At 51.8% G+C, this 20,458-nt stretch overlaps 1 protein-coding gene across 2 annotated transcripts in view; it reads left to right on the plus strand.

Annotated features, from left to right (window-relative positions):
• The window catches only part of ZNF148 (zinc finger protein 148), a 35,132-nt gene extending 16,697 nt beyond the window's left edge, over positions 1–18,435 (plus strand). For both annotated transcript variants that reach the window (XM_040358322.1, XM_040358323.1), the window contains exons 4-6: positions 11,893–11,976; positions 12,056–12,174; positions 15,361–18,435. In XM_040358322.1, the coding sequence (XP_040214256.1) occupies positions 11,893–11,976; positions 12,056–12,174; positions 15,361–17,037 (1,880 nt within the window). In that variant the 3' untranslated portion in view covers positions 17,038–18,435. The remainder of the gene's footprint in view (positions 1–11,892; positions 11,977–12,055; positions 12,175–15,360) is intronic.
• The last annotated feature ends 2,023 nt before the right edge of the window (positions 18,436–20,458 follow it).

Consider the following 20,458-nt stretch of genomic DNA (forward strand, 5'->3'; position numbering starts at 1 on the left):
CCTCCCCTCCCTGTAATGTGCACCTCCCCTCCCTGTAATGTGCACCTCCCCTCCCTGTAATGTGCACCTCCCCTCCCTGTGATGTGCACCTCCCCTCCCTGTAATGTGCACCTCCCCTCCCAGTAATGTGCACCTCCCCTCCCTGTAATGTGCTCCTCCCCTCCCTCTAATGTGCACCTCCCCTCCCTGTAATGTGCACCTCCCCTCCCTGTAATGTGACCTCCCCTCCCTGTAATGTGCTCCTCCCCTCCCTCTAATGTGCACCTCCCCTCCCAGTAATGTGCACCTCCCCTCCCTGTAATGTGCACCTCCCCTCCCTCTAATGTGCACCTCCCCTCCCAGTAATGTGCACCTCCCCTCCCTGTAATGTGCACCTCCCCTCCCTGTAACGTGCACCTCCCCTCCCTCTAATGTGCACCTCCCCTCCCAGTAATGTGCACCTCCCCTCCCGGTAATATGCACCTCCCCTCCCTGTAATGTGCACCTCCCCTCCCGGTAATGTGCACCTCCCCTCCCAGTAATGTGCACCTCCCCTCCCTGTAATGTGCACCTCCCCTCCCAGTAATATGCTCCTCCCCTCCCTGTAATGTGCACCTCCCCTCCCTGTAATGTGCTCCTCCCCTCCCTGTAATGTGCACCTCCCCTCCCAGTAATGTGCACCTCCCCTCCCGGTAATATGCACCTCCCCTCCCTGTAATGTGCACCTCCCCTCCCTGTAATGTGCACCTCCCCTCCCTGTAATGTGCTCCTCCCCTCCCTGTAATGTGCTCCTCCCCTCCCTGTAATGTGCTCCTCCCCTCCCTGTAATGTGCACCTCCCCTCCCTGTAATGTGCTCCTCCCCTCCCTCTAATGTACACCTCCCCTCCCAGTAATGTGACCTCCCCTCCTGGTAATGTGCTCCTCCCCTCCCAGTAATATGCACCTCCCCTCCCTGTAATGTACACCTCCCCTCCCTGTAATGTGCACCTCCCCTCCCTGTAATGTGCTCCTCCCCTCCCAGTAATGTGCACCTCCCCTCCCTGTAATGTGCACCTCCCCTCCCTGTAATGTGCACCTCCCCTCCCAGTAATGTGCACCTCCCCTCCCAGTAATGTGCACCTCCTCTCCCAGTAATGTGCACCTCCCCTCCCAGTAATGTGCACCTCCCCTCCCTGTAATGTGCACCTCCCCTCCCTGTAATATGCACCTCCCCTCCCGGTAATATGCACCTCCCCTCCCTGTAATGTACACCTCCCCTCCTGGTAATATGCACCTCCCCTCCCGGTAATATGCACCTCCCCTCCCAGTAATGTGCACCTCCCCTCCCTGTAATGTACACCTCCCCTCCCGGTAATATGCACCTCCCCTCCCTGTAATGTGCACCTCCCCTCCCTGTAATGTGCACCTCCCCTCCCTGTAATGTGCACCTCCCCTCCCTGTAATGTACACCTCCCCTCCCTGTAATGTGCACCTCCCCTCCCTGTAATGTGCTCCTCCCCTCCCTGTAATGTGCTCCTCCCCTCCCGGTAATGTGCACCTCCCCTCCCAGTAATGTGCACCTCCCCTCCCTGTAATGTGCTCCTCCCCTCCCTGTAATATGCACCTCCCCTCCCTGTAATGTGCACCTCCCCTCCCAGTAATATGCACCTCCCCTCCCTGTAATGTGCACCTCCCCTCCCTGTAATGTACACCTCCCCTCCCTGTAATGTGCACCTCCCCTCCCTGTAATGTGCACCTCCCCTCCCTGTAATGTGCACCTCCCCTCCCTGTAATGTGCACCTCCCCTTCCAGTAATGTGACCTCCCCTCCCTGTAATGTGACCTCCCCTCCCGGTAATGTGCTCCTCCCCTCCCGGTAATGTGCACCTCCCCTTCCAGTAATGTGCACCTCCTCTTCCTCCAATGTGCACCTCCCCTCCCTGTAATGTGCACCTCCCCTTCCAGTAATGTGCACCTCCTCTTCCTCCAATGTGCACCTCCCCTCCCTGTAATGTGCTCCTCCCCTCCCTGTAATATGCACCTCCCCTCCCTGTAATGTGCACATCCCCTTCCAGTAATGTGCACCTCCCCTCCCTGTAATGTGCACCTCCCCTCCCTCTAATGTACACCTCCCCTCCCTGTAATGTGCACCTCCCCTCCCTGTAATATGCACCTCCCCTCCCTGTAATGTGCACCTCCCCTCCCTGTAATATGCACCTCCCCTCCCTGTAATGTGCTCCTCCCCTTCCAGTAATGTGTACCTCCCCTCCCTGTAATATGCACCTCCCCTCCCTCTAATGTGCACCTCCCCTCCCTGTAATGTGACCTCCCCTCCCTGTAATGTGCACCTCCCCTCCCGGTAATATGCACCTCCCCTCCCTCTAATGTGCACCTCCCCTCCCTGTAATATGCACCTCCCCTCCCTGTAATGTACACCTCCCCTCCCTGTAATGTGCACCTCCCCTACCTGTAATGTACACCTCCCCTCCCTGTAATGTGCACCTCCCCTCCCTGTAATATGCACCTCCCCTCCCTGTAATGTGCACCTCCCCTCCCTGTGATGTGCACCTCCCCTCCCGGTAATATGCACCTCCCCTCCCTGTAATGTGCACCTCCCCTACCTGTAATGTGCACCTCCCCTCCCAGTAATGTGCACCTCCCCTCCCTGTAATGTGCTCCTCCCCTCCCTCTAATGTGCACCTCCCCTCCCTGTAATGTGCACCTCCCTCTAATGTGCACCTCCCCTCCCAGTAATGTGCACCTCCCCTCCCTGTAATGTGCACCTCCCCTCCCTCTAATGTGCACCTCCCCTCCCAGTAATGTGCACCTCCCCTCCCTGTAATGTGCACCTCCCCTCCCTGTAACGTGCACCTCCCCTCCCTCTAATGTGCACCTCCCCTCCCAGTAATGTGCACCTCCCCTCCCGGTAATATGCACCTCCCCTCCCGGTAATGTGCACCTCCCCTCCCGGTAATGTGCACCTCCCCTCCCTGTAATGTGCACCTCCCCTCCCGGTAATATGCACCTCCCCTCCCTGTAATGTGCACCTCCCCTCCCTGTAATGTGCACCTCCCCTCCCTGTAATGTGCACCTCCCCTCCCTGTAATGTGCTCCTCCCCTCCCAGTAATGTGCACCTCCCCTCCCTGTAATGTGCTCCTCCCCTCCCGGTAATGTGCTCCTCCCCTCCCAGTAATGTGCACCTCCCCTCCCTGTAATGTACACCTCCCCTCCCGGTAATGTGCACCTCCCCTCCCAGTAATGTGCACCTCCCCTCCCAGTAATGTGCACCTCCCCTCCCTGTAATGTGCACCTCCCCTCCCTCTAATGTGCACCTCCTCTCCCTGTAATGTGCACCTCCCCTCCCTGTAATGTGTACCTCCCCTCTCTGTAATGTGCACCTCCCCTCCCTCTAATGTGCACCTCCCCTCCCTCTAATGTGCACCTCCCCTACCTGTAATATGCACCTCCCCTCCCTGTAATATGCACCTCCCCTCCCTGTAATGTGCACCTCCCCTCCCTGTAATATGCACCTCCCCTCCCTGTAATATGCACCTCCCCTCCCTGTAATGTGCACCTCCCCTCCCTGTAATATGCACCTCCCCTCCCTGTAATATGCACCTCCCCTCCCTGTAATGTGCACCTCCCCTCCCTGTAATGTGCACCTCCCCTCCCTGTAATATGCACCTCCCCTCCCTGTAATGTGCACCTCCCCTCCCTGTAATGTGCACCTCCCCTCCCTCTAATGTGCACCTCCTCTCCCTGTAATATGCACCTCCCCTCCCGGTAATGTGCACATCCCCTCCCTGTAATGTGCACCTCCCCTCCCTGTAATGTGTACCTCCCCTCTCTGTAATGTGCACCTCCCCTCCCTGTAATGTGCACATCCCCTTCCAGTAATATGCACCTCCCCTCCCGGTAATGTACACCTCCCCTCCCTGTAATGTGACCTCCCCTCCCGGTAATGTGCACCTCCCCTCCCAGTAATGTGCACCTCCCCTTCCAGTAATATGCACCTCCCCTCCCGGTAATGTACACCTCCCCTCCCTCTAATGTGCACCTCCCCTCCTGGTAATGTGCACCTCCCCTCCCAGTAATGTACACCTCCCCTCCCTGTAATGTACACCTCCCCTCCCTGTAATGTACACCTCCCCTCCCTGTAATGTGCACCTCCCCTCCCTGTAATGTGCACCTCCCCTCCCAGTAATGTGCACCTCCCCTCCCTGTAATGTACACCTCCCCTCCCTGTAATGTGCACCTCCCCTCCCTGTAATGTGCACCTCCCCTCCCTGTAATGTGCACCTCCCCTCCCTGTAATGTGCACCTCCCCTCCCTGTAATGTGCACCTCCACTCCCTGTAATGTGCACCTCCCCTCCCAGTAATGTGCACCTCCCCTCCCGGTAATGTGCACCTCCCCTCCCTGTAATGTGCACCTCCCCTCCCTGTAATGTGCACCTCCCCTCCCAGTAATGTGCACCTCCCCTCCCTGTAATGTGCACCTCCCCTCCTGGTAATGTGACCTCCCCTCCCTGTAATGTGCACCTCCCCTCCCTGTAATGTGACCTCCCCTCCCTGTAATGTGCACCTCCCCTCCTGGTAATGTGCACCTCCCCTCCCGGTAATGTACACCTCCCCTCCCAGTAATATGCACCTCCCCTCCCAGTAATATGCACCTCCCCTCCCTGTAATGTGCACCTCCCCTCCCGGTAATGTGCACCTCCCCTCCCAGTAATGTGCACCTCCCCTCCCTGTAATGTACACCTCCCCTCCCTCTAGTGTGCACCTCCCCTCCCTGTAATGTGCACCTCCCCTCCCTCTAATGTGCACCTCCCCTTCCAGTAATGTGCACTTCCCCTCCCGGTAATGTGCTCCTCCCCTCCCTGTAATGTGACCTCCCCTCCCTGTAATGTACACCTCCCCTCCCGGTAATGTGCACCTCCCCTCCCGGTAATGTGCACCTCCCCTCCCTTCAATGTGCACCTCCCCTCCCTGTAATGTGACCTCCCCTCCCTGTAATGTGACCTCCCCTCCCTGTAATGTGACCTCCCCTCCCGGTAATGTGCACCTCCCCTCCCTCTAATGTGCACCTCCTCTCCCTGTAATATGCACCTCCCCTCCCTGTAATGTGTACCTCCCCTCTCTGTAATGTGCACCTCCCCTCCCTCTAATGTGCACCTCCTCTCCCTGTAATGTGCACCTCCCCTCCCTGTAATGTGTACCTCCCCTCCCTGTAATGTGTACCTCCCCTCTCTGTAATGTGCACCTCCCCTCCCTCTAATGTGCACCTCCCCTACCTGTAATATGCACCTCCCCTCCCAGTAATATGCACCTCCCCTCCCTGTAATGTGCACCTCCCCTCCCGGTAATGTGCACCTCCCCTCCCAGTAATGTGCACCTCCCCTCCCTGTAATGTGCACCTCCCCTCCCTGTAATGGGCACCTCCCCTCCCGGTAATGGGCACCTCCTTTCCCGGTAATGGGCACCTCCTCTCCCGGTAATGGGCACCTCCTTTCCCGGTAATGGGCACCTCCTCTCCCGGGAATGTGCACCTCCCCTCCCAGTAATGTGCACCTCCCCTCCCTGTAATGTGCACCTCCCCTCCCTGTAATGTACACCTCCCCTCCCAGTAATATGCACCTCCCCTCCCGGTAATATGCACCTCCCCTCCCGGTAATGTACACCTCCCCTCCCTGTAATGTGACCTCCCCTCCCGGTAATGTGCACCTCCCCTCCCAGTAATGTGCACCTCCCCTTCCAGTAATATGCACCTCCCCTCCCAGTAATATGCACCTCCCCTCCCGGTAATATGCACCTCCCCTCCCGGTAATGTGCACCTCCCCTCCCGGTAATATGCACGTCCCCTCCCTGTAATGTGCACCTCCACTCCCGGTAATGTGCACCCCCCCTCCCGGTAATGTACACCCCCCCTCCCGGTAATGTACACCTCCCCTCCCTGTAATGTGCACCTCCCCTCCCTGTAATGTGCACCTCCCCTCCCTCTAATGTGCACCTCCCCTCCCTGTAATATGCACCTCCCCTCCCTGTAATGTGCACCTCCCCTACCTGTAATGTGCACCTCCCCTACCTGTAATATGCACCTCCCCTCCCGGTAATGTGCACCTCCCCTCCCTGTAATGTGCACCTCCCCTCCCTGTAATGTGCACCTCCACTCCCGGTAATGTGCACCCCCCCTCCCGGTAATGTACACCTCCCCTCCCGGTAATGTACACCCCCCCTCCCGGTAATGTGCACCTCCCCTCCCGGTAATGTGCACCCCCCCTCCCGGTAATGTACACCTCCCCTCCCGGTAATGTACACCTCCCCTCCCGGTAATGTACACCCCCCCTCCCGGTAATGTGCACCTCCCCTCCCGGTAATGTGCACCTCCCCTCCCGGTAATGTGCACCCCCCCTCCCTCTAATGTACACCTCCCCTCCCGGTAATGTACACCTCCCCTCCCGGTAATGTGCACCCCCCCTCCCGGTAATGTACACCTCCCCTCCCGGTAATGTACACCTCCCCTCCCGGTAATGTACACCTCCCCTCCCGGTAATGTACACCTCCCCTCCCGGTAATGTGCACCTCCCCTCCCGGTAATGGGCATCTCCCCTCCCGGTAATGGGCACCTCCTCTCCCGGTAATGGGCACCTCCTTTCCCGGTAATGGGCACCTCCTCTCCCGGGAATGTGCACCTCCCCTCCCAGTAATGTGCACCTCCCCTCCCTGTAATGTGCACCTCCCCTCCCTGTAATGTGCACCTCCCCTCCCTCTAATGTGCACCTCCCCTCCCGGTAATGTGACCTCCCCTCCCTGTAATGTGCACCTCCCCTCCCTGTAATGTGACCTCCCCTCCCTGTAATGTGCTCCTCCCCTCCCTGTAATGTGCACCTCCCCTCCCGGTAATGTGACCTCCCCTCCCTGTAATGTGCACCTCCCTGTAATGTGCACCTCCCCTCCCTCTAATGTACACCTCCCCTCCCAGTAATATGCACCTCCCCTCCCAGTAATGTGCACCTCCCCTCCCAGTAATGTGCACCTCCCCTCCCTGTAATGTACACCTCCCCTCCCTGTAATGTGCACCTCCCCTCCCTCTAATGTACACCTCCCCTCCCAGTAATATGCACCTCCCCTCCCAGTAATGTGCACCTCCCCTCCCAGTAATGTGCACCTCCCCTCCCTGTAATGTGCACCTCCCCTCCCTGTAATGTGCACCTCCCCTCCCTGTAATGTGACCTCCCCTCCCTGTAATATGCACCTCCCCTCCCTGTAATATGCACCTCCCCTCCCTGTAATATGCACCTCCCCTTCCGGTAATATGCACCTCCCCTCCCTCTAATGTGCACCTCCCCTCCCTGTAATGTGCACCTCCCCTCCCTGTAATGTGCACCTCCCCTCCCTGTAATGTGCACCTCCCCTCCCGGTAATGTGACCTCCCCTCCCTGTAATGTGCACCTCCCCTCCCTGTAATATGCACCTCCCCTCCCTGTAATGTGCACCTCCCCTCCCGGTAATGTGCACCTCCCCTCCCTGTAATGTGCACCTCCCCTCCCTGTAATGTGCACCTCCCCTACCTGTAATATGCACCTCCCCTCCCTGTAATGTGACCTCCCCTCCCTGTAATGTGCTCCTCCCCTCCCTGTAATGTGACCTCCCCTCCCTGTAATGTGCACCTCCCCTCCCTGTAATGTGACCTCCCCTCCCTGTAATGTGCTCCTCCCCTCCCTGTAATGTGACCTCCCCTCCCTGTAATGTGCACCTCCCCTCCCTGTAATGTGCACCTCCCCTCCCTGTAATGTGCTCCTCCCCTCCCTGTAATGTGCACCTCCCCTCCCGGTAATATGCACCTCCCTTCCCGGTAATGTGCCCCTCCCCTCCCGGTAATGTGCACCTCCCCTCCCTGTAATGTACACCTCCCCTCCCTGTAATGTGCACCTCCCCTCCCGGTAATGTGCACCTCCCCTCCCTGTAATGTGCACCTCCCCTCCCTGTAATGTGACCTCCCCTCCCTGTAATATGCACCTCCCCTCCCTGTAATGTGCTCCTCCCCTCCCTCTAATGTGCACCTCCCCTCCCTGTAATGTGCACCTCCCCTCCCTGTAATGTACACCTCCCCTCCCTGTAATGTGCACCTCCCCTCCCTGTAATGTGCACCTCCCCTCCCTGTAATGTGACCTCCCCTCCCTGTAATGTGCTCCTCCCCTCCCTGTAATGTGCACCTCCCCTCCCGGTAATGTGCACCTCCCCTCCCAGTAATGTGCACCTCCCCTCCCGGTAATATGCACCTCCCCTCCCTGTAATGTGACCTCCCCTCCCTGTAATGTGCTCCTCCCCTCCCTGTAATGTGCACCTCCCCTCCCGGTAATGTGCACCTCCCCTCCCTGTAATGTGCACCTCCCCTCCCTGTAATGTGCACCTCCCCTCCCTGTAATGTGCTCCTCCCCTCCCTGTAATGTGCTCCTCCCCTCCCGGTAATGTGCACCTCCCCTCCCAGTAATGTGCACCTCCCCTCCCTGTAATGTGCTCCTCCCCTCCCTGTAATATGCACCTCCCCTCCCTGTAATGTGCACCTCCCCTCCCGGTAATGTGCACCTCCCCTCCCGGTAATGTGCACCTCCCCTCCCTGTAATGTGCACCTCCCCTCCCGTTAATAGGCACCTCCCCTCCCGGTAATGTGCAGATTACTGCTGTGTCCTGTCACCTCAGTAGTGAAGCGGACTTATTGGGGAACTCGTCTCTCAGTTCCCCAACAGACTCCGCCCATCCAGTGACAAGACATTGTCAAATATGGGCATAGCAAGGATCATAATGGGAGTTTATACTAAAGTAACACTGCTACTTTGTATCTCTCTATCTCCTGTCTGAGCAATGTTTATAAACAATGTTACTTTGTATCTTTCTCTCCTGTCTGAGCAATGTTTATAAACAATGTTACTTTGTATCTTTCTCTCCTGTCTGAGCAATGTTTATAAACAATGTTACTTTGTATCTTTCTCTCCTGTCTGAGCAATGTTTATAAACAATGTTACTTTGTATCTCTCTATGTCCTGTCTGATCAATGTTTATAAACAATGTTACTTTGTATCTCTCTCCTGTCTGATCAATGTTTATAAACAATGTTACTTTGTATCTTTCTCTCCTGTCTGAGCAATGTTTATAAACAATGTTACTTTGTATCTCTCTCTCTCCTGTCTGAGCAATGTTTATAAACAATGTTACTTTGTATCTCTCTATGTCCTGTCTGATCAATGTTTATAAACAATGTTACTTTGTATCTCTCTCCTGTCTGATCAATGTTTATAAACAATGTTACTTTGTATCTTTCTCTCCTGTCTGAGCAATGTTTATAAACAATGTTACTTTGTATCTCTCTCTCTCCTGTCTGAGCAATGTTTATAAACAATGTTACTTTGTATCTCTCTCTCCTGTCTGAGCAATGTTTATAAACAATGTTCCTTTGTATCTCTCTCTCCTGTCTGATCAATGTTTATAAACAATGTTACTTTGTATCTCTCTCTCTCCTGTCTGATCAATGTTTATAAACAATGTTACTTTGTATCTTTCTCTCCTGTCTGAGCAATGTTTATAAACAATGTTACTTTGTATCTTTCTCTCCTGTCTGAGCAATGTTTATAAACAATGTTACTTTGTATCTCTCTATGTCCTGTCTGATCAATGTTTATAAACAATGTTACTTTGTATCTCTCTCTCTCCCGTCTGATCAATGTTTATAAACAATGTTACTTTGTATCTCTCTCTCTCCTGTCTGATCAATGTTTATAAACAATGTTACTTTGTATCTTTCTCTCCTGTCTGAGCAATGTTTATAAACAATGTTACTTTGTATCTTTCTCTCCTGTCTGAGCAATGTTTATAAACAATGTTACTTTGTATCTCTCTATGTCCTGTCTGATCAATGTTTATAAACAATGTTACTTTGTATCTCTCTCCTGTCTGATCAATGTTTATAAACAATGTTACTTTGTATCTTTCTCTCCTGTCTGAGCAATGTTTATAAACAATGTTACTTTGTATCTCTCTCTCCTGTCTGATCAATGTTTATAAACAATGTTACTTTGTATCTCTCTATCTCCCGTCTGATCAATGTTTATAAACAATGTTACTTTGTATCTCTCTATCTCCCGTCTGATCAATGTTTATAAACAATGTTACTTTGTATCTCTATCTCCCGTCTGATCAATGTTTATAAACAATGTTACTTTGTATCTCTCCCGTCTGATCAATGTTTATAAACAATGTTACTTTGTATCTCTCTATCTCCCGTCTGATCAATGTTTATAAACAATGTTACTTTGTATCTCTCTATCTCCCATCTGATCAATGTTTATAAACAATGTTACTTTGTATCTCTCTATCTCCCGTCTGATCAATGTTTATAAACAATGTTACTTTGTATCTCTCTATCTCCCGTCTGATCAATGTTTATAAACAATGTTACTTTGTATCTCTATCTCCCGTCTGATCAATGTTTATAAACAATGTTACTTTGTATCTCTATCTCCCGTCTGATCAATGTTTATAAACAATGTTACTTTGTATCTCTCTATCTCCCGTCTGATCAATGTTTATAAACAATGTTACTTTGTATCTCTCCCATCTGATCAATGTTTATAAACAATGTTACTTTGTATCTCTCTATCTCCCGTCTGATCAATGTTTATAAACAATGTTACTTTGTATCTCTATCTCCCGTCTGATCAATGTTTATAAACAATGTTACTTTGTATCTCTATCTCCCGTCTGATCAATGTTTATAAACAATGTTACTTTGTATCTCTCTATCTCCCGTCTGATCAATGTTTATAAACAATGTTACTTTGTATCTCTCCCGTCTGATCAATGTTTATAAACAATGTTACTTTGTATCTCTCTATCTCCCGTCTGATCAATGTTTATAAACAATGTTACTTTGTATCTCTATCTCCTGTCTGATCAATGTTTATAAACAATGTTACTTTGTATCTCTCTATCTTCCGTCTGATCAATGTTTATAAACAATGTTACTTTGTATCTCTCTATCTCCCGTCTGATCAATGTTTATAAACAATGTTCCTTTGTATCTCTCTATCTCCTGTCTGATCAATGTTTATAAACAATGTTACTTTGTATCTCTATCTCCCGTCTGATCAATGTTTATAAACAATGTTACTTTGTATCTCTATCTCCCGTCTGATCAATGTTTATAAACAATGTTACTTTGTATCTCTCTCTCTCCTGTCTGAGCAATGTTTATAAACAATGTTACTTTGTATCTCTCTATCTCCCGTCTGATCAATGTTTATAAACAATGTTACTTTGTATCTCTCTATCTCCTGTCTGATCAATGTTTATAAACAATGTTACTTTGTATCTCTCTATCTCCCGTCTGATCAATGTTTATAAACAATGTTACTTTGTATCTCTCTATCTTCCGTCTGATCAATGTTTATAAACAATGTTACTTTGTATCTCTCTATCTCCTGTCTGATCAATGTTTATAAACAATGTTCCTTTGTATCTCTCTATCTCCCGTCTGATCAATGTTTATAAACAATGTTACTTTGTATCTCTATCTCCCGTCTGATCAATGTTTATAAACAATGTTACTTTGTATCTCTCTCTCTCCTGTCTGAGCAATGTTTATAAACAATGTTACTTTGTATCTCTCTATCACCTGTCTGATCAATGTTTATAAACAATGTTACTTTGTATCTCTCTATCTCCCGTCTGATCAATGTTTATAAACAATGTTACTTTGTATCTCTCTATCTCCCGTCTGATCAATGTTTATAAACAATGTTACTTTGTATCTCTCTCTCCTGTCTGAGCAATGTTTATAAACAATGTTCCTTTGTATCTCTCTCTCTCCTGTCTGAGCAATGTTTATAAATGATACTGTGTGTATGGGCGGAGGTGACCTTTAGTTTTCGTCCTCCAGGTGAGAAGCCCTTCCAGTGCGCTCAGTGTGACATGCGTTTTATCCAGAAGTATCTTCTGCAGCGACACGAGAAGATTCACACAGGTGAGTGGTGAGGCCGGGGACTCGCCTGTAGTCCCGCGTGTTCTGGAATCCTTCATATAATATACATTCCTCTTCCCAGGAGAGAAGCCTTTCCACTGCGATGAGTGCGGAATGCGATTCATCCAGAAATATCACATGGAAAGACACAAGAGGACGCACAGCGGAGAGAAACCCTACCAGTGCGAGTACTGCCTACAGGTGTGTTCATCCAACCAGAGCCTATTATTATTACCTGTCTACAGGGGGGTCGTATTATTACCTGTCTACAGGGGGGTCGTATTATTACCTGTTTACAGGGGGGGTCCTATTATTACCTGTCTACAGGGGGTCCTATTATTACCTGTCTACAGGGGGGGTCCTATTATTACCTGTCTACAGGGGGTCCTATTATTACCTGTCTACAGGGGGGGTCCTATTATTACCTGTCTACAGGGGGTCCTATTATTACCTGTCTGCAGGGGGGGGGGGTCCTATTATTACCAGTCTACAGGGGGGTCCTATTATTACCTACATTCTGAGCGTAACACACGCCTGATCCCTGCATTCTGAGCATAACGCACTCCTGATCCCTGCATTCTGAGCATAAGGCACTCCTGATCCCTGCATTCTGAGCATAAGGCACTCCTGATCCCTGCATTCTGAGCATAAGGCACTCCTGATCCCTGCATTCTGAGCATAAGGCACTCCTGATCCCTGCATTCTGAGCATAAGGCACTCCTGATCCCTGCATTCTGAGCATAAGGCACTCCTGATCCCTGCTTTCTGAGCATAAGGCACTCCTGATCCCTGCATTCTGAGCGTAACACACTCCCGATCCCTGCATTCTGAGAGTAACACACTCCTGATCCCTGCATTCTGAGAGTAACACACTCCCGATCCCTGCATTCTGAGAGTAACACACTCCTGATCCCTGCATTCTGAGAGTAACACACTCCTGATCCCTGCATTCTGAGAGTAACACACTCCCGATCCCTGCATTCTGAGCGTAACGCACTCCTGATCCCTGCATTCTGACCGTAACACACTCCTGATCCCTGCATTCTGAGAGTAACACACTCCTGATCCCTGCATTCTGAGAGTAACACACTCCCGATCCCTGCATTCTGAGAGTAACACACTCCCGATCCCTGCATTCTGAGCGTAACACACTCCTGATCCCTGCATTCTGAGCGTAACACACTCCCGATCCCTGCATTCTGAGAGTAACACACTCCCGATCCCTGCATTCTGAGCGTAACACACTCCTGATCCCTGCATTCTGAGCGTAACACACTCCTGATCCCTGCATTCTGAGCGTAACACACTCCTGATCCCTGCATTCTGAGAGTAACACACTCCTGATCCCTGCATTCTGAGCGTAACACACTCCTGATCCCTGCATTCTGAGCGTAACACACTCCCGATCCCTGCATTCTGAGAGTAACACACTCCTGATCCCTGCATTCTGAGAGTAACGCACTCCTGATCTCTGCATTCTGAGAGTAACGCACTCCTGATCACTTCTGCGGGTGGTGGAAGGGGGCGTCCCTCCCTCCGCTGCCGCCTCTCCTGTGCTCTGCCGTCTGATTATGGAGTCCAGGAGCGATGCGACCGGCAGAGAGAGAGAGGAACTGACGACGTTCCTCCCTCTGTGACCGCGGAAAACTGGAAGCGACACAGATTTTGTCACTTCTGGTTTTGGCTCTCTGTTTGCCTGGCCGTTAGCGGTCAGGAAAGCCGTCGATTAGACCGATCTGTGACTGATCAGCTGCAATGGAGGCCGGAGGAAAGATTGGGGGTTCAATAGACCCCCGATATCTCCATAAAGAAGACCTGTCACTGCCTATGCTGTCACAAGCGATGTTGTTCATCCCTTATGATAGCAATAAGGTTAATAATAAAAAAAAATAATCAAATGTTACTTTGTTTATAGTTCTCTCCAATGGTAAACTTGGCAGGCTGCCTGGATTTTTTTTATTTATTTTTTTGTCAGCTGTCAGGAGTGTTACATAGAATCGGGGAAATGCTGTTTTAAGATCGGGAGGGGGGTGAAATCGCGATTTTAATTCTTTGACAAATAATCATGCAGCTTTAATAGAATATATATTAGGGTTGTCCCGATACCAATTTTTTAGGACTGAGTACAAGTACTGATACTTTTTTCCATGTACTCGTCGATACCGAATACCGATACTTTTTTTAAAATGTGTCCCCAAATGCAGCCATGTCCCCCCACAAATATGCCGCCATGTCCCCACAAATATGCCGCCATGTCCCCACAAATATGCCGGCATGTCCCCACAAATATGCCGGCATGTCCCCACAAATATGCCGCCATGTCCCCACAAATATGCCGCCATGTCCCCACAAATATGCAGCCATGTCCCCACATATATGCAGCCATGTCCCCACATATATGCAGCCATGTCCCCCATATATGCAGCCATGTCACTACAAATATGCAGCCATGTCCCCACAAATATGCCGCCATGTCCCCACAAATATGCCGCCATGTCCCCACAAATATGCCGCCATGTCCCCACAAATATGCAGCCATGTCCCCACAAATATGTAGCCATGTCCCCACAAATATGCCGCCATGTCCCCACAAATATGCCGCCATGTCCCCACAAATATGCCGCCATGTCCCCACAAATATGCAGCCATGTCCCCACAAATATGCAGCCATGTCCCCACAAATATGCAGCCATGTCCCCACAAATATGTAGCCATGTCCCCACAAATATGCCGCCATGTCCCCACAAATATGCCACCATGTCCCCACAAATATGCCGCCATGTCCCCACAAATATGCAGCCATGTCCCCAAGAGAAAGTCAAGCCCCCCCCCCCGCCGTAGTCTAGTTGATCAGCGCGGGGAACATTACAGCTTTCATTTGAATAGCTGTGTGTTCCCCTCGCCGCGCCTCGTCATATATATCCCCCCCCCCTTGTCCAGGCACTTTGATAGACAGATCACCCATCCAATCCTGGGACGGGTGATCTGTCTATCAAAGTGCCTGGACAAGGGGGAGTGTCTATACATGACGAGGTGCGGCGGTGGAACACACAGCTATCAAAATAAAAGCTGTGTAATGTTCCCCGCGCTGATCAACTAGGGGCGGGGGGGGGGGAAGTATCGGCTGAAGCATCGGGAGCGTTTGCGCGAGTACAAGTACTCGCGCAAATGCTCAGTATCGGTCCCAATACTAGTATCGGTATCGGGACAACCCTAATATATATAATGGTTTGAGGGTTGATGTAATTTTCTAGCAAAAAAATTTTTTTACGTGTATGTGAGAAGTGTCAGAATTGGCGCGGTAGAGAAGCGGTTTAATTGCGCTGAAGATTTGCTTTACGTGAAGAGCACCGATAACTTATATTTTCTTTTTTTTTCCCCCACCAGTATTTCTCCCGGACGGACCGGGTCCTGAAGCACAAGCGCATGTGCCACGAGAACCGAGAGCGCAAAGTGAGTAAAAGCGCCAGCAAGTCCAGCCTGTTATCCCCGGACGGCGACATCTTCGCTGCTCTGGCCAAAGAAGGAGCGTTACAGAAGAAGAAGCAGCAGAGGGCGGACAAGATGAAGCTGCTGGGGCTGAGCGATAAGGAGGGCGGCCTGGAAAAGGCGGAGCAGAAGAAGGATAAGGCGGAGTTCCTGCCCCTGTACCCCAACAGTACCAAAGTGAAAGACGAGTACATGGTGACGGAGTACTCCATGGAAATGTCTCATCCCTCCGTCAGCGACCTGCACCTTCAGGAAGACGTGTCCGCCGCCATCAGCCCCCCAAAACTGCTGATTAAGAAAGTGAGCAACAAAAAGAGCGGCAAACACCCGCTGGAGCAGAGCCATTCGTTGGAGCATAGCCAAGCGCTGGAGCAGAGCCAAGCGCTGGAGCAGAGCCAGGCCATGGCGGCGGCGCTCACCGCTTTCGACGACGGCAAAGTGGGCAAGTATACTTTTGAACTGGTGGACAAACAGGCCCTGCTGGACTCTGGTAGCAACTCGGACATGGACCACGGCGACCCGATGCAGGAGGGGACCGCCAAACCGGCCAACAGCAGCGTCAGCTACGAAGAGGCCATGCAGTTCTCCAAGAAGAAGCGCTACCTGCTGGCCGCCACCAGCAACGGCAGCAGCCGCGAGTACGCCCTGAACGTGGGCACCATGGCCTCTCAGCCGTCAGCCACCCAGGCGGCCGTGGCCAGCGTCATGGACGAGAGCAGCGCGGCCGCCCTCATGGACGCTCAGGCGCTGAACGTGGACATTAAGGCCAACCATGATAAAAGCGTGATTCCGGACGAAGTGCTGCAGACGCTGTTGGATCATTATTCGCACAAAGCCAACGGGCAGCATGAGATCGCCTTCAGCGTAGGAGATACCGAAGTCACGTCCAGCATCTCCATCAACTCCTCGGGGGAGACCAGCCAGCCGGAGAACCTCGTCGCCCCCGCCCAGGTCTCGCAGTCTGACAAGGCCAGCATGCTGCAAGAGTATTCGAAGTTTCTGCAGCAGGCTTTAGAACGGACCAGCCAAAACGACGCCTATCTGAACAATACGAGCCTTAACTTCGTCACCGATAGCCAGGCTCTCTCCGGTGCGGCGGCCTTCCCGGCGCTGGACAAGCACGTCTACGCCACGCTGCCCATCACCACGTACCGGGCAAGCATGTCCACCCCGCTGAGGGTGTCGCCCGACAAATCTCACTTCGGACTAATAGTGACCGACGCCCAGAGCACCTTCAGCTTTCCAGCGGACGATGGAAGCCACGCCTCCCCCACACCTTCGTCGTCGGCGCAGGATTTCATCGATCAAGTGACGGCTCAGAAGAAGCCCGAGACGCAGCAGACTGTCCACCAGACCTACCAGCTGGCCGCGTTCGAGCAGCCGTTCAGAGCGCAGTACCACGGCAGCCGCCCCCCCGGGATGTCGCCCCAGTTCAGCCCCGCCAATGGACAGGTGAACCTGCGGCAGCCCGCGGCCGGCACCGACTTCTCAGAATTCCCCCTGGTGAATGTAAGCGAGAGCAGGACCCCCTTGGCTTCAACCCCCGACCCGGCCACTAGCCAGACCTTTGGTTAACGCTTTCAGTTGAAGCCCCTTTTGTATCCAGAAAGGGGGGAATGTTGCACATTGCTAAACCTTGACAGGAAGCTGGCGTGTTAAAACAGCAGTCTGCCCCCCCACCCCCAGCGCCTATGTAATGCCCCCCAACCCCCGCTTCTTTACCTCTGCAAGGAATCTGGATTGCAGGTGTCAGTATTGTGCGCGCTGGGAGCGGAGTGCTTCCCCAGACTGGAATGCTAAGGCTGGGGTGTGCCGCTCAGTCTGGTACACTGGTAGTCGCTTGTTGTGGGGGGAGGCGGGGGGCTGTATTTTGGCTTTGCTGTGTTCAGGCTGCTGTTTTAACCCTTTTGGGGCCACCGGTGAAGCTTTCTTTTTTTTTTTTTTTACCTGAAAAGGTAACAAATTCTCTATGGCACTTTAAAGAGACCTGTTTGATATTGTGGCCCTGGATAGAAAAAAAAAAGGGCCCCGCTCCGCAGTCCTTCTGTTTTTTTTTTTATTGTCACGGTAGAGGAGTGGGACCCATTCAAGACTGATGAAGAGGGACGGGGCCCTAGGTGGCACCCAAACAACTCCTGTTCCCTCCATCTGTATACATGAAATGACAGGACTCTGGCCTTATCCGGTAGAGAGATCTGCAGAGCTATTGTACTAAGGCCTTCACTGTTGGTGCAATGCTCTGCAGACTGTTGAGCCATGTGCATACTGTCATTGGGGGTACGTTGCCTATGTCTATAGGGTGGTGGTGGTGGTGGTATACTGACGCTGTAGAAGCCATGGTCTCCACCGGTGCCTGAACATACTGTAGCACTTACCTACGGCAATGGCAGAAGTACTGCCAATGCAGGTGGGGGTCCGTCTCAGGCCTGTGAGAATGTATAGACTTGCCGCAGCCCCCCCTGTTCTTATTAATGGCAATGGCCGACCTCCATATTGTATTGCTGAGCTTGTACAGCGCCATCTGGAGGTTCTTGAGATCTGCAGGGGGTGGGGGGGACTTCCTGGACACACAACTTTCTGAGTCCACAGGAGAGGCATTTCGAGTGGTTGATACGCAGGCACGTTGCGGGGGGATAAACGCACTCCTAATGGCAGTCTGCGCAGGGCCTTAGCACTCAGTAATAAGCAGATTCTCACATGGTGAGCGGAAAAAAAGCACTTAGCAGCAGCTCTATCAATTTATATTTTGTTCATTCGTCCTCCAATGGATTTTAGGCGCTTGTCGGTCTGTGTATCTGGTAATACGACCCTCTCGGCGCAGCAGCGCACACACACACCATACATATCTATATGTAGCGGGATTTGTATGTGTTTTTAAGGGTTTTTATGTTAATTCTGGTACAGAGCATGTCCTCTGGTCATCCTATGAAGCTGTGTGACGTTTCATGTTTTTAAAATGAACCCGCGTAATTGGGGGGCGTCAGGAATTGTTTATTAAATAGCTTGCCCCCCTCCCTCCACCCAACCCATCTTAACCAAACCCAATCCAACTCAACCCATCCCATCTCCTCTCAACCCAACCCATCCCATCTCCTCTCAACCCAACCCATCCCATCTCCTCTCAACCCAACCCACCCCATCTCCTCTCAACCCAAAACATCTCCTCTTAACCCAACCCATCCCATCTCAAATCTACCCAACCCATCCCATCTCAAATCTACCCAACCCATACCATCTCAAATCAAACCAACCCATTGTAACCCATCTCTACCCAACCCATCTCTACTCAACCCATCTCTACCAAACCCATCTCTACCCAACCCATCTCCACCCAACCCATCTCCACCCAACCCATCTCTACCCAACCCATCTCCACCCAACCCATCTCAACCCAACCCATCCCATCCCATTCCTCTCAACCCATCTCCTCTCAACCCATCACATCTCCTCTCAACCCAACCCATCACATCTCCTCTCAACCCAACCCATCCCTCTCCTCTCAACCCAACCCATCCCTCTCCTCTCAACCCAACCCATCCCCTCTCAACACAACCCATACCATCTCAAATCAACCCAACCCATTTTAACACATTTCAACCCAACTCATCCCAACCTATCTCCATCCAACCCATCTCCACCCAAACCATCTCCACCCAACCCATCTTAACCCTACCCATCACATTCCATCTCCTCTCAACCCAACCCATCCCATCTCATCTCAACCCAACCTATTTTAACCCAACTCAACCCAACCCAGCTCAACCCATGCAAGCTCCTGTAGAGTATTCTTCTGCCACCTGCCATAGAAAAAGCTTTTGCTTCCAGTTGTAACACTGGAAGTTTGTAGTCACTAACACGGAGGGGGGGTAATCAGCCTTCTGGCAGACATTTCAGTTAAAGAACCCTTAAAGGACTTTTACAAAAATTGGAAACCCAGATTCAAAGCTGCACATGTGATATCAGAGGGTTCGCTGCTTCTTACAGCCATCTATAGCCAGCTGCTGGACCCGGATTAGATGTGGCTCCATTTTTATCATTATGACTCTTTGTTGGGGGTTCTCTGAAATTACAGCGTGGTGCATCTGGAGGGAATGACCCTTGCTGCTTCACTTCATGGCGGTGGTGCTTTCAGGGTTTCCATTTTTACAGGAAAAAGTTCCATCTAAATTGTAGCTCCTCATCTGTTACCCCTGCATTTTTTTATTGTAGCACTTAGAGATTATTTTTATGATTCTCCACTTTGATATGAAATTGTTTGGGAAGTCATTTACCCCACAACTGAAAAATGTTTTAAATTTGTCTTTTTAGCACTTTTAGGAGAGAGATCTGGAGTCACTGAGAGGGCCCAGTCTTACCCTTCTTTGGAGGTCACAGAGTGGGCACAATGTTACTTCCCTTTGGTGGGCCCAGTCTATTCCCCTTTTGCAGTTGCAGAGAGGGCCCAGTGTACCCCCCTTGGACAGTCACAGAGAGGGCCCAGTCTACCCCCCTTGAGCACTTAGAGAGTGGGCCCAGTCTACCCCCCCTTGGGCAGTCACAGAGAGGGCCCAGTGTGCACCCCTTGGACAGTCACAGAGAGGGCCCCGTCTACCCCCCTTGGGCAGTCACAGAGAGGGCCCCGTCTGCACCCCTTGGGCAGTCCCAGATAGTGCCCAGTCTACCCCCCTTGGGCAGTCACAGAGAGGGCCCAGTCTACCCCCCTTGGGCAGTCCCAGATAGTGCCCAGTATACCCTCCTTGGGCAGTCACAGAGAGGGCCCAGTCTGCACCCCTTGGGCAGTCACAAAGAGGGCCCAGTCTACCCCCCCTTGGGCAGTCGCAGAGAGGGCCCATTCTACACTTCTTGGGCGGTCACAGAGAGGGCCCAGTCTACTCCCCTTTGGCTGTCATTGAGAAGGCCAATTTATTCCTCTATGATAAGCCCATTGTACTCCCCTTTGGAGGGCCCCATCTACTTCCCCTGTTGGTCCAGTGTACACTCCAATTTGGAGGTCAGA

The sequence above is a fragment of the Rana temporaria genome, chromosome 6 (assembly GCF_905171775.1).
Source record: "Rana temporaria chromosome 6, aRanTem1.1, whole genome shotgun sequence".
NCBI classification, from domain to species: Eukaryota; Metazoa; Chordata; class Amphibia; order Anura; family Ranidae; genus Rana; species Rana temporaria.